The sequence below is a fragment of the Haemaphysalis longicornis genome, unplaced genomic scaffold, assembly GCF_048455015.1.
Source record: "Haemaphysalis longicornis isolate Haplotype H1 unplaced genomic scaffold, Haemaphysalis longicornis Haplotype H1 scaffold_1, whole genome shotgun sequence".
In the NCBI taxonomy this organism is placed as follows: Eukaryota; Metazoa; Arthropoda; class Arachnida; order Ixodida; family Ixodidae; genus Haemaphysalis; species Haemaphysalis longicornis.
Window position 1 is genome coordinate 381,112,191 of NW_027526203.1, and position 14,247 is coordinate 381,126,437.

The window sequence follows — 14,247 nt, forward strand, 5'->3', positions numbered from 1 at the left end:
GATGGAGGCGAAAGCAGAAACGCCCGTGTGTACGAGATTTCGACGCACGATAAAGATCCCCAGGTGGTCAATCTTATCAATGATCATTGGACACAAGGGACGCTTCCGCCTGCCTGGAAACACGCTGACATCTCACTGATCCCCAAACCTGGCAAACCAATCGAGATACCCAACCTGCGTCCCATCTCCCTTACTTCATGCCTCGGGAAACTGCTTGAACACATGGTTTCCAATCGCCTTACGGCGTACATAGAAGATAACAACCTCTTCCCTACGACCATGTACGGCTTTCGACCTCAACTGTCTACCCAAGACGTCCTCCTGCAGCTCAAGGAAGACCTTCTCAATAACCTTCCGAAGCATCACAAACACTGTATCCTCGCTCTCGACATCAAGAGCGCGTTCGATAACGTTTCCCACGACGCGTTACTAAACAGCCTGGCCACTCTCCATGTTGGGACACGACTATACAACTATGTGAGAGCCTTCCTTACCAACCGCACCGCTACAGTGGGGATCTCTCATTTACGCACACCCTCCTCCCCAGCGCTTCCCCGAGGAACACCACAAGGCTCCGTCATTTCTCCTTTGCTATTTAACATAGCTCTCAAAGATCTGCCTCCGCTACTGGACACCGTCCCATCCCTCCACCATGCCCTATATGCCGACGACCTTACCATATGGACCAACACAGGTTCCATCGGCGAACTACAAGAATAGCTTCAACGAGCCATCGACATCACTACCATATATCTCTCTAAATGTGGTCTTACCTGCTCCCCGGAAAAATCCGCACTGCTAACCCTTGTGCAGAGAACTCGGGGACGACACACGGCGCCGACGCCGGACCCGGCTCTTACTATAGAGACTCGCCCCGTTCCTCGACCTCGGAGGGTACTCGGACTGACAATCCCACGAGATGGCTCCGGCTCGCACACCATCCTCGCACTTCAACGCACATTTACTCAATTGGCACAACTAGTTAAGCGCATCACCCACCAACGTACTGGTCTCAAAGAAGCTGAAACTTCCCGTCTGGTTCAAGCTTTTCTCATCTGTCGCCTCACATACGGAGCTCCTTACCTGTCCCTCAAACCAGCAGAGCATAAGAAACTTGACATTTTAATTAGGCAAGCATACAAAATTGCACTCGGCCTCCCCACTAACACCTCTACTGACTTGTTTTTACGCTTGGGAATACATAATACTTGGACAGAGCTATGCGAAGCTCAACTAACTTCGCAATTCCAACGCCTTAAGCTTACACCCACTGGCTGTAGTACTTTAGCTCGCCTGGGCTATCCGACCCCGACTCAGCCTCACCGCCTGGCACGTCTTCCCCCCCCCACCTACTACGCGCTCGCATTAAAGTCGCCCCGCTACCCCGGAACATGCACCCAGGCATCCACGATGGTCGTCGCACCGCGCGAACCAACTACATCCGCACCCACTACCAGCATCTGCCGGACACGCTTTACGTCGATGCATCCCCATACCCCAACCGATCGACTTACGCCGTCGCGACTGTAGATAGTCAAAAACGTACCGTCGCCACTGCCTCCACGCGAGCCTCAACACAAACTGAAGCGGAAGAGATAGCCATTGCGCTGCCCCTTACCTCCACTCGTCGTGACTACGTGACAGTAATCACGGACTCGCAGGAAGCCTGCCGACACCTTCAAAAAGGTCTACTCCCTCGCACTGCCCTACGCATCATTGAACACTCCTCTTACCTCCCTGAGGAGTGCCACATTTTATGGACCCCTGGCCATTGTGGGTTGGCCGGCAATGACGCGGCGCACGACGCGGCCCGAGAAGTGGTACACCGGGCCATTGCCCCCGACCCCCCTCCTACCACCCTGGATGCCCACCCCCTACTCACCTACAATGACATACTCACACACTACAAGCTCTCTCGTCGCACCTTCCCTCCACCTCACCTGTCTCTAACAAAAGCCGATGAAATCACTCTCCGTCAACTTCAAACCCGGACCTTCCCTCACAATACACTTTGGCATTTGATTTTCCCCACCTCTCACTCACCACAGTGCAAGTTTTGCCCCGAAAGGGGTACACTGTATCACATCGTATGGGAATGCTCCCACACACCCGACCTCCCTCCCAATCCCCACCCCTCCTCTTCAGTGTGGGCGGCGCAGCTGTCCAGCTCTGAACCCGGCTCCCAGCTTAACCTGGTGAGACGGGCCCGGACTGCCAGCCAGAGCCAGGGACTCCTGGACTAAGGAGTCTCCCCACTGGTCTGCCTCCACACACGGAGTCAGATTGGGCCTGAATAAAAGTTTATTCCTCCTCCTCCTCCCTCCACTACGGCGCGCCTCATCGCCTGCGTTGCGTCGGCGCGTTAAACCCTACAATCAATCAATCAAATCAATCAATCGCTGCCCTTGATAAGAAGGTCACCAATAGAAAAATTCATTACTGACTACAAACGAGCAAATATCGACGCTATTAACAGCAAAGAAATACATCGAGGAACTACAAAATGCTAAAGATAAATATTTTTCGTGCGACCTGCTATCAATACTTCGCTCAAACCCGACTAAATTTCGGCGCATGCTCTCTAGCAAAAGTCAAACCCAAATGAGGAACCAATAGCCACAAAGGACGTTGCAACCACCTTAAATGACTACTTTTCTTCTGTGTTCTCCACCTCTAACTCCGCCCAGTCAACGCTACTGCCTACTCATTCCCCCTCCGCTGTATCCTCCGAAATAGCAATTCACCCTGATGGAATCGCTAAACTAATCAAAGCTCTTAAAATATCTTCAGCGCCAAGACGTAACCGAATAACCCCCAACTTTTAGTAAACACCGTCACAGTGGCGAGTCAGATACTTTGCCTCATCTTCACCCAATCTATTGAAACGGGTGAAGTCCCAGACGACTGGAGGGTAGCCCAGATAGTTGCAATATTCAAAACAGGAAAACGCGACAAACCAGCAAACTACCGTCCAATTTCACTGACTAGTATCCCTTCTAAACTACTGGAACACATTATATCTTTATATTGCGTCTCACCTAGAATCAATTATTTCTTTTATCCCCACGAGCACGTCTTTCGAAAGCACTTCTCATGTGAGACCCAACAAGCCGAATTCACCCACGACCTCTTACAACACATGGATGCTAACCTTCAGGTAGATGCTATATTTTTGGACTTTTCGAAAGCTTTTGATTGCGTACCGCATAACCTGTTACTTTGGAAACTTTCTTCACTGGGTATTGCACCGAATATTGTTTCCTGGATACAACACTTCTTCACTAACCGCAAGCAGTACACGTCTGCAAATAATTATGACTCCTCCAAAACTAACGTCTCATCAGGCGTGCCTCAGGGCGCAGGCCTATCACCTATTCTATGTTTAATATTCATAAACGATCTTCCAACTAACATACAAACAAACCTTCGCTTATTTGCAGACGATTGTGTCGTATACTCCGCCATTCAAAACACCGAAAACAAAACTAAACTACAGCAAGACCTCGACACAATTGCACTATGGTGCCAAGAATCTTTGATGCCTTTAAATCTTACTAAATGTAAATCAATGTCATTTTCCCGTAAACGCTCCACTGTTCATCACACCTACTTCATTAATTCGCTTACTCTCGACACGGCCACGTCATACAAGTATCTCGGAGTGCACATGTACCCGTCTTTGTCATTCGCGCCGCACGTGCAGTCCATCTGCTCAGACGCTCTGCGTACACTTGGATTCCTTCGTCGCAATCTAAAATCTGCATCTCCCGACATTAAAAAACTAGCATACTTAACATACGCGCGCCCAAAACTCGAATATGCATAGTCCATTTGGAATCCTTCACAGGCATATCTCATCAACGAACTAGAATCACTACAGAACCGTGCAGCTCGCTTTATAACCTCACAGTTTTCTAGAGAAACCGCGTAACCGCCTTAAAACAGTCACTCAATCTGCCATCTCTCGCATCACGTCGCATCATCTCACGTTTATGCCTCCTGCACAGTTTCTTTTTCCGCCCACAGTCAAGGCACGAACTTTTAAAGCCGCCGAACAGAACTTCTTCCCGCACTAATCATTCAAACCCCATTGCACGAATTAACAGCCGTACATCGGCGATGAACGACTCCTTTTTCCCCCATGCAATTAAACTGTGGAATCACCTCCCCGAGAACATTGCGGTTACACCTGACCGGACATCATTCCGGCAAAAGCTGGAAACCCACGTGATTGCAGTCAATAACCTAACACTATAGCGATAGTGCATCAGCGCAGAGTATAATTATTCCTACCAAATAGTTCCTGTTTTTGAATCTAACCCCCAGTGAAAGTGATCGTTTATTGTTCGTTATTATTACGCGCGTTTACTATTGTATAATGTGTATTGTTTGTCTCCATCAAATTGTACACAGTCACTGAGTATTTGTTGCCCCCCCCCTTATGTAATGCCCTCGGGCCTTTAAGGACGCAATAAATGAAATGAAATGAAATGAAGCCGTGCTCTCACCAAATCCGACGCCAAGACCAACGCCGACGTATACGCTCCCTTTCGTCGCCACCGCTGCCACTAGCTGCCTGGACGACCTCCGGGTTGTCCAGGAAGGGAGACGATGCCGTGCTCTCACCAAACCGGACGCCAAGACCAACGCCGACGTATACGCTCCCTTTCGTCGCCACCGCTGCCACCAGCTGCCTGGACGACCGCCGGGTTGCCCAGGAAGGGAGACGATGCCGTGCTCTCACCAAATCCGACGCCAAGACCAACGCCGACGTATACGCTCCCTTCCGTCGCCACCGCTGCCACCAGCTGCCTGGACGACCGCCGGCTTGCTCAGGTAGAGAGACGACGCACGTAGTTCCAGCAACACAATGCCGCTGATTCCTTCAGCGACGCTTATTTTGTAGGCTACCTAGCCAATCAGAGGGTGGCAAAATAAAAAGAAAAAAAAAACGAACGAAGCGATTAAAACTACCCGAAGACGGGACACGAGAAAGTAGGAGACAATCATTTACGCTGACTAGCAACCACATCTTTTTTTATTGCATGAGGGCACAATCTTTGTACTAAAGATTCAAATCTACGCAACAATAAAGAAAAAATAGAAGAAGGCGACGGGGCTGTAACAACTAATTCATAAAGCACACAAGGATGGTAGGAAACCCGTATCAATTCGAAAGATATGCGATCCCTTTTCTGTTCACGCGAGACACTGGGCATACGAATACACTCGTCGCAGCATTGTGAGATACAGAAAGCCTCGTGGGTGACGCGTGCCCTTTCTTCTTTTTTTTTTCAATGCACAGCAAGCTGACTGCCAGCATGACCCTTTGAGAAAGTTCTCGTAGTCACGCAGGCGATCGTCTATGCAACGTCCTGACAAGACAGCGGGATTTTGTAAACAATTCTGTTGTATTCGTTCGTTTTGTACCGGCCAGCAAAACCAGCTGCGCGCGCACCTTTTCTTTTTGGCCCTGTGCGCCTTGATTCTCCCTCTCTCCCCCCTCCCTTTACCCCCTCTTGTTGGAAACGTATATAATCACCCTTCTAGCAATAAACGCCGTTGTTGACTGCCCGACCATCGTCCATGCTGCTGCGCTGCGCGCGCCTGTGTTACTACAGTGGCGACGAGCCCGGAAACCGCCCATGCTGCCCTTAAAGTTGAAGCCCACGGCCTGCCGCAACAAGTACCGACGACCATGACCAGCCTCCAGCTCCCGGTCTTCGACGACACAAGAGATAAGTGGAAAGCGTACCTTATTCGGGCTGAAGCGTATTTTGAAGCAAATGCTATTACTGACTCCAAAAGGCAGAGAGCCCTTCTAGTGGCAGCACTCAGCACGCAGACTGTGCAAGTGCTAGCGGGGATAATTGCACCTCGGATGCCGAATTCCCTTACTTACGCCGAAGCGGTCGCAGCCTTAAATGACTACTACGATCCCAAGCGTCACGAGATAGCAGAAAGCTACAAGTTTTTCACCCGGTGCCAACAAGGAGAGTCGGTGCACGCATTCCTAGTCGAAATACGGCGCATAGCAGACAATTGCAACTTTGGAAGTGCGCTAGCCCGGATGTTGAGGGACCGGATTGTTTGCGGCGTGCGCTCAACTAACTTACGCAAGCAGTTACTGGCAAAGAAAGATTTAACCCTCGAGGAGGCTGAAACAATGGCCATTGCAGCCGAGGCAACCGACAGCGATGCGAAAGATATGAGTGCAGAACCGCCGACTGTGCTAAAAATGCAAGCCCATCATCGCTCACCCTCTCGAGGTAACCGTACACGAGGCGCGTCGCATGACTGCGGCCGATGTGGAAGCACGAAGCACGACGGTAACTCCTGCCGCTGGGATAACGCACGCTGCTATTGCTGCTATCGCTGTGGGCGACGCGGTCATTTGGCAAAGAAATGCTGCAGTGCTTCAACTGATGCAAGGGTTGAAAGGCGGGCAGCGAGTGTAAAGGCACTGACAGTTGAAAGCGCGTCTATCAACGACGACATGGATAACGCACACATGTGGACGTTGATTTTGGGAAGAAAAAACGGGTTGGAACCACCCATTCGGCGGCGCACGTTTCGATGGGGCGACGTAGAACTGGCCATGGAAGTGGATACTGGTTCTCCGGTGTGCGTCATATCGCGCCAAGTGTACGATCGACACCACGCACAGTCGCCGCGCTTACAACCACCACGAATCAAGCTCTCGTGTTACGCGGGACAGCTTCCGGTGTTGGGTGAACTCGAACTTCCAGTGAAGTATAAAAATGTATCTGTGCCTTGTCCGCTGATCGTGCTTGACTGTGCAGGACCCAGCCTATGTGGCCGCGATCTCATCGCTTCGCTTGACAAGACGGGCGTTCCGATTGGAGACCTGACTGCGCCGAACCTTACAACAAGTGCCGAGCCAAGCGACAATATGCTGAACCGACTGCTCGGCGAGTTCGAGGATGTTTTCTCAACAGACCTTGGACTTATCAAAGGTCCACCAGCCAGCCTGAAGCTCAAGGAGACGGCGACACCAAAATTCTGTAAGCCCGAATCTCTTCCTTACGCCCTCCGCGATAAGGTCTCTCGTGAAATTGATCGGCTGGTGTCACTTGGTGTTCTATCACCTGTGCAACATGCAGAATGGGCTACGCCTATCGTGGTCGTTTTGAAAAAGGACGGAAGCGTGAGGATATGCGGTGATTTTAAGGTCACCCTCAACCCGGCATGTGAGGTGGAGCATTGCCCTCTTCCAGTGATAGAGGACATGTTCGCAAGCTTAAACGGAGGCGAATATTTCAGCATCTTGGATTTAAAAGATGCATACAATCAAGTGCCCCTTGACGAAACGTCCAGCGGGCTGTGTGTCATTAACACACACCGCGGGCTTTTCCGGTTTAACAGCCTTCCGTTTGGAATAGCTTCGGCACCGGCTATTTTTCAGAGAAAGATTGATGCAGTACTCGGCGGGCTGCCGGGTGTCCAAGCCTACCTTGACGACGTGCTAGTGTCAGAAGGGAATAGTGCTAACGGAGAGCAGCTCAAGAGTGTTGGAGCGGTTCCGAGAGCACGGCGTTAAACTTAGGATTGACAAATGCAAGTTGCGGCAGCCCTCCGTCACTTACCTTGGCCATCGTATAGATCGGCAAGGCCTCCACCCCATTGAAAACGTAGACGCCGTCATGCGAGCCCCGCGCCCACGTAACGTTAGCGAATTGCGCTCGTTCCTTGGCATGCTCACGTTCTACGCCCGTTTCCTGTCCAATATGTCTACTGTGCTCAGCCCCTTGTATCAGCTCATGGAAAAACGAGCCCGTTGGGAATGGCGGGAACCGCAGCAGACAGCGTTCGAAAAAGCGAAAGAAATTTTGAAGAATGTGCTACTTCTCGTTCATTTTGATCCCAACAAGGAACTGAAGCTAGAATGTGACTCTTCCCCGTACGGCGTGGGTGCTGTTCTGTGTCACTCGGAGGGAAATGAGCACAGACAAATTGGGTTTCGTTCCAGAACGTTAACAAAAGCGGAGCGAAACTACTCTCAGCTGGAGCGAGAAGCATTGGCACTGATTTTTGGCGTTTCTCGTTTCCGTGACTACCTCCTAGGTCTGCAAATCACCCTGGTAACCGACCATCAGCCACTGCTGGGACTGCTCAAGCCTGACCGCCCAACGCCGCCGATGGCCGCCGCGCGCATTAAACGATGGGCACTGTTCCTGGGAGGCTACCAGTACAAGCTACAGTACGTTCCCGGGAAGCAACTACTGACAGCAGATGCCCTCAGCCGACTACCAGCCCCGAGGGCAGCGGAACCGGTAGCTGAGGGGGACCCTCCCGAGTACGTGCTGTCGTTGGAAGCCCTTGACGAAGGTATAGTGATGACGCACGAGTTGCAGGAGCTCACTGCCAGGGACACGTTGTTAGCCCGTGTCGCGGAATACATCTTGCATGGCTGGCCTCGAACCACAAGTGGAATGGCGCCCGACTTGTTGCCGTATTTTGATCGCAAAATGGAGCTGTTGATGGCTCACCGGCTAATCTATTGGGGCAACAGAGTCGTCATACCACGGAAGGCGCAGGAAAGGATGTTGCAGCTTCTACATGAAACACACCAGGGCTCCTCGTCAATGAAAGCGGTGGCGCGGTCACTGTTCTGGTGGCCGGGCATGGACAAGGAGATTGAGGAATTGTCGGCGCAGTGTGTAAGCTGTGTAGAAAACCTTCCCATTCCTGCGGCAGCACCACCGGTAAGGTGGCCGAAAACTGCCGAGAGTTGGTCCTGGATCCACATCGATTTTGCGGGCCCGTTAGCCGGCAAGATGATACTTGTGGTGGTAGATGCTCACACGAAGTGGATTGAAGCAGTACCCATGAGGCATGCGAACACAGCGGGTACCATTCGCTGCTTAATGTTTTGTCGGTTCGGTGTGCCACGCACAATCGTGTCCGATAATGTCACGGAATTCACGAGTCAGGAGTTCGCCACGTTTGTAGCAAGAAACAATATTGTGCACCTGCGTACAGCGCCTTTCCATCCTCAGTCAAACGTAGCAGCGGAAGGAGCAGTGCGAACCATTAAAGACGGCTTGCGGAAAATGCAAGATGGCCCACTGGAAGATAACCTCATGCGCCTGTTATTCCATTACAGGAGGACTCCGCAAAAGGAAGGAAAGCCACCCTCGGAAATGCTTCTCGGCTACCAGCTCCGTTCCCGTCTTGACACATGCCTGCCGCCCACGGATGAGAACTTGTCGCCGGGCGCTGACGACTGGACAATCTCACCAGGCAGCAGCGTCTACGTGCGGAACTACGGCGTCGGCAAAAGAGGGACGCCTGGACGTGTAATTTCTGCTTCGGGGGGGCGAGAATGATAGCAGTGGATACGCCAACAGGGGTAGTGCAGCGTCATATCGACATAGGTCGGCGTACTCACTCGTGAGTACACTCATTTGTACTCATTTGTACTCAAACTCACGAGTAAGTACGATGATGAGTGATCACATGCCCAGAAAAAAAACAGTGAGTACGATGACGAGTGAGTACAGGGGTAAGTCTACTACTCGTGAGTACACTACTCATGAATACTGTTTTTGCGAGTGCTTGCACTCTTGAGTATACGCACTCCTGAACACAGTAGTGCAAACAGCAGTGCAAACAAGAAAACGGACGACAAAAGCTGCCACCCGAAGACGCGCAGAAAAACGCAGTTTACGGCCACGGCTGCACCGTTAAGCCCCAGCTCCCCTGAGCCCGACCCGGCCTGAGAACAAGAGGAGACGCCAGACGCAACGCGAGTGCTTACGTCCCGTTTCGCTTTCTCACATGTACTTGCCTTCGCGCAGTAAGTCGCCCAACGACAGTGCACCGCATCAGACGTTTTCTTCCTCTGTCCTGATTTATATGTAACCTGTGTTTTAAAGCAAAGCTTTCTACCTCTACCCCCCGAGGGTTCTTTCGCGACCGTTGGTGTCACCAGAAAACTCAAGCGAAAAATAAAAGAAGTTACGTTGGCGCCGCCGGGAATCGAACGTGGAACTAATAGACTAACAAAGCGAGAGTCCGTTGTCTTACCGATTCAGCTACGAGCCCACGCGAACACAGGAAGACAAATGGTGTACTCACCAAGCACATCTACGGGTATACCCCCTGCTTTCTCGCTGAATGCCACGTGAAAGCGTCACACGAGCACTCACGCCCGTCTAGCGGCCCTGTGCGCACCTGGCTCATGTGCTAAGAGTTACAAAAATTAAAGGAAGCTCACACCAATCCATGGAATCTCACTTTTAGTACGCCAATGTGCTAAAGCCCGTGGCCTCTAGTGTTCACGTAAAAAATCACAGCTCCTTGTCGTCCGCCCTCGCGCCAAATCAAGGAATACATTCAAATACTCCTTGATGACCTGGCCGTCACTCCAAACCCCAGCATCAAGATCCTGGGCCTACATTTCCAGGCCAACACCAAGAGTGACGTCTCCTTGCAGCGCCTCAAAAACAGCATTTATCTAATCATACACATGATCAGGCGAGTTGCCACCAAGAAGCGAGGCCTAAAAGAATCCGATTCCTTTCGATTAATTGAAGCTTTTGTCCTCTTGAGAGTTACGACAAACCCCTATCTTCTTCTCGACGAGGAAGACATAGAGATGCTTTATATAATGATTAGAAAGGCGGTTGAGCGGGCCATTGGTCTTCTCATGAGTGCGTCCACACTGAGGCTGCTTAGCACGGGCTCCACAACACGGGGGAAGATCTGATAGAAGGCCATCTTTCTAACCAGAACGTCCGACTCAGAACTGCGGTGGGTAACCGTATGCTTCACCAGATTGGCTGGGCAGCCCAGAATGTCACTCCGCTTGACGTACTCCCAGACTCTTGGCGACTAAAACTAAAGATGCTCCCTTTGCTTAGAAATATGAACCCCTCACATGACGAGGGTAAACGAAAAGCACTGGCTCAAGCGCTAAACACCACCCTCGGTGGGGCTCATGCAGTTATCTACAAAGACTTCTCCTAACATCGAGGGCAGCAACGCGCCATCATCGGGGCTACCTCCAGAACCAACCTCCTTGCGTGTACCTCGCTTAGGACCCAACAAATGACGGCAGCAGAAGACGCAGCCATCACCTTGGCTCTCACTCAACCAGGGGTTCGGAGGGTAGTCACCGATTCCCAGCAAGCCTACTGGAATTACCAGTCGGGTTGGGTGTCCTGACCTGCACTGTGCGTGCTAAAAAACCACTCCCCAAACGATTCAGCTCATCTGGACACCGCCTCACGCTTCAATGGAGGGCAACAAATACGCCCACCCAACAAGCCTGCGCTTTTACCTCCCGTGCTATGGAGCTGCACGAGGACAGTCACCCGCTTGTCACGTCCAGGGAGATAATGCAGCATTATCGCCTTCTGAGACAGACCATACCTTCGCCTTACCCTGACCTTTCCAGAGAACAACAAACTATACCTACGGCTCATACAATCCGGGCTCCTTCCCACAGCCTACGCGTCTTCACGTAATGCATCCGAATCGCTACGACGCTGAATGTAAATTTTTCTCAGAAGTAGGAATACTCCGCCCCGTAATCGGGGTGTGCGACTTTAGCCCTGAGCACCCTCCTCTCTTTCCGTCAACTACCCAACAAGAGCAGTGGGAGATGCTGCTGTCCAGGCCCTCTCTACCTACCCAGCTTCAGCGGGTGGACAGAACACAGGCCACGCGGACTGCATATGGGCCCCACAGAAGAAGGAATCCCTCCCCAAGTTTGCACTCTGGGCCGTTCAGAAATCTGAACAGAAGTATTTCTTCCTCCTCCTTGTCAGCCGCAAGTCTGGTCGCCTCCGACCGCGGCGCAGAGACGGAGAAGTCAGATCGTCTAACACCGGATTGGAGCTTACTTTGATTTTATAAAAAAAAGTTTCCACTCTTGCTACACCAATACAACTCAACCAAACACTGTTCATGCATCATGCATTGATTTAACCTTACCAAGAATATCTCTATTGAAGTAATAAATGGTGTGGTTAAGTGCATTTCACTTCTCTCTGGTTTTACTATTTGTAGAGCGATGTGAGTGATTTTAAGTGACGTCGCATGAGTAATCGTTATGGGTGCCGTTTACAGCTTTGCTTTCCAACCACATTCACGGGGTGCATTGGCGCGATTTTTTTCTAATCAAACAATTTATTTTTTCTACTTGGTTTTTTATTCGAGCTACGACCTAGCTAACAGTGCAGATAAATTGATTATTCGTGAGTAATACAAATTGAGTACTCATGAGTGCAGAATGAGTAGTACTCATGAGTGCAGAATGAGTAGTACTCATGAGTGCAGAATGAGTAGTACTCATGAGTGCAGATTGAGTACGAATACTCGTGAGGACAAATGAGTTTGAGTACAAGTGAGTACGATTACAAATGAGTATTTGATGAGTGAGTACGAGTGATTTTGTGAACAGACGAACTTTTTGAGTCTTAGTTTAATTGAGTACAGCGGGAATGAAAAAAAAACTGTGATTGAGTTTGAGTGAGTTTTTTCTGTTTTGCCGACCTATGCATATCGACCAAGTCCGCTGCCGTTGCGAATCGACGCCGGAGTCTACATCTACGGGGGCGACTGAAGGCGCGGAGGCGGACGCGGAAGGTGAACCTGACAGCGTGACTACTCCTGTCCCGTCTCCTGCGTTGCAACGCACGCCCAGGCGAAAGGAGCAAGAGCGAAGCCCAGAGCTACCAGCACCGGATGGTCGGAGTGGGTTTCCCACACCAGCTGCTACGGGTCACGGCCGAACACCCTCCTGAGGCCGTCCCACATCAGGCCACTCTGAGGCGATCGACAAGAGTTAGGAAACCGGTACAACAGTTCCACTTTTAAGAGGAAAGAAATGTTGTATTCGTTCGTTTTGTACCGGCCAGCAAAACCAGCTGCACGCGCACCTTTTCTTTTTGGCCCTGTGCGCCTTGATTCTCCCTCTCTCCCCCCTCCCTTTGCCCCCTCTTGTTGGCAACGTATATGATCACCCTTCTGGCAATAAACGCTGTTGTTGACTGCCCGACCATCGTCCATGCTGCTGCGCTGCGCGCGCCTGTGTTACTACAAATTCTGTGCCTGCATTCCACAACCGAGCATATTCCGAGCATATTTCTTTTCGGAAGACTTTTCTGCGTTATGTACACTGTACCTGTAACACATTATTTCACTTCAGCACAATGTTCAGAACGGACTGATGACCGGTGTGATACGCACTCAGACTTTGCGTTTTCAGCGCAGTTCTATTCTTCGTGAAAGTTAACTCGAAGCACATTCCACGGATGGTAGTCGGTTGTTTGGTATCGGTATTGCTCACGAGTCCAAAGTTTTCGAGGTCGACCTGGACAAACCACTGGTTCACACGGCCGCCACACGTGCCGTGGACGGAACGCACAGAGGCGCGAGAGGTCGCGTGACGCTATCACGTGGCATTCAGCGAGAACGCAGGGGGGTAAACCCACAGCTGTGCTCGGTGAATACACCGTCTGTCTCCCCTGTATCTGCGTGTGCTCGTAGCTCATTTGGTAAGACAACGGGCTCTCGCTCCGTTTCTCTATTCGGTGCATGCACGAACAGGAAGTTATCGGTTTTCAGAAGGTACCTTATGCAGGAAACACTAGAGTAGGTGGTGATAGAAAATTCCTCATACGTCTCATTCGTGAGGAACTCGCTTGGATCACCGCAACTTCTTTAACATCTTCCAAGTATGTACATAGGCATGGTAACCTCAAGCCTGTCATAGTCAGCATCGCCGTAGTGCCGGACATCGGGGAACTTTTGGCGCAGGTGCCGGGTTGTATTGCTCATGTCCAGAAGTATGAACCACTGATAGAAGTTCCTCATGAATGTGATGGTGTGGCCTGCAGCTGCGAACGATAGGCTGCATGTGTGTCTGGCTTGTTCTTTTAGGTGTTCCAAGGCAGCGGTCACAGCCGGACGCAGAACTTGAATGGTCCTCCTCACGTTCATCTTTTCGATATTATTAGTATGGACGGGCTTTCGGTGTAGATAACGGACCGGTTTCACCGGCGGGTTCTCCTGCAGGTCATACACATACTTCAGGCAAGATACCTAAATTTTTCCCTTAGGTCCTACGTCATGAGCATGCGTTCTTCAGCACATCGCAGGAGTCAAAACTTAGGAATACAGGTCTGTTAGAGTCGCACGGGGGTTCTACTTCTAACGCCAGAGTGCCCTGGTCCAGCATCTTCATTTTGACTCGGTGGTGGTCGGTGACAAGTTGCA

The 14,247-nt window shown here is 51.0% G+C and overlaps 1 protein-coding gene across 4 annotated transcripts; it reads left to right on the forward strand.

Moving 5' to 3' along the window:
- Positions 1-5,083: 5,083 nt before the first annotated feature.
- LOC144155199 (uncharacterized) lies at positions 5,084-13,016 on the forward strand. 4 transcript variants are annotated; one of them, XM_077686505.1, is made up of 3 exons: positions 5,084-7,025; positions 8,086-8,349; positions 9,128-12,533. In XM_077686505.1, exons 1-3 carry the CDS (start codon positions 5,699-5,701, stop codon positions 9,322-9,324), a joined length of 1,788 nt encoding a protein of 595 aa, XP_077542631.1. In that variant the 5' UTR covers positions 5,084-5,698; the 3' UTR covers positions 9,325-12,533. The 4 variants fall into 4 exon arrangements, with proteins under 4 accessions (XP_077542631.1, XP_077542632.1, XP_077542633.1 ...); XM_077686506.1 differs by having other exon boundaries at positions 8,086-8,317; XM_077686507.1 differs by lacking the exons at positions 8,086-8,349; positions 9,128-12,533 and adding an exon at positions 12,541-13,016.
- Positions 13,017-14,247: the final 1,231 nt, after the last annotated feature.

Coding starts and splice junctions, on each gene's coding strand:
- LOC144155199 (XM_077686504.1), top strand. CDS start 5,699: ATGACCAGCCTCCAGCTCCCGGTCTTCGACGACACAAGAGATAAGTGG. Junction 7,026..8,085: donor GACGGCGACACCAAAATTCT/GTAAGCCCGAAT, acceptor ACTACCTCCTAG/GTCTGCAAATCACCCTGGTA.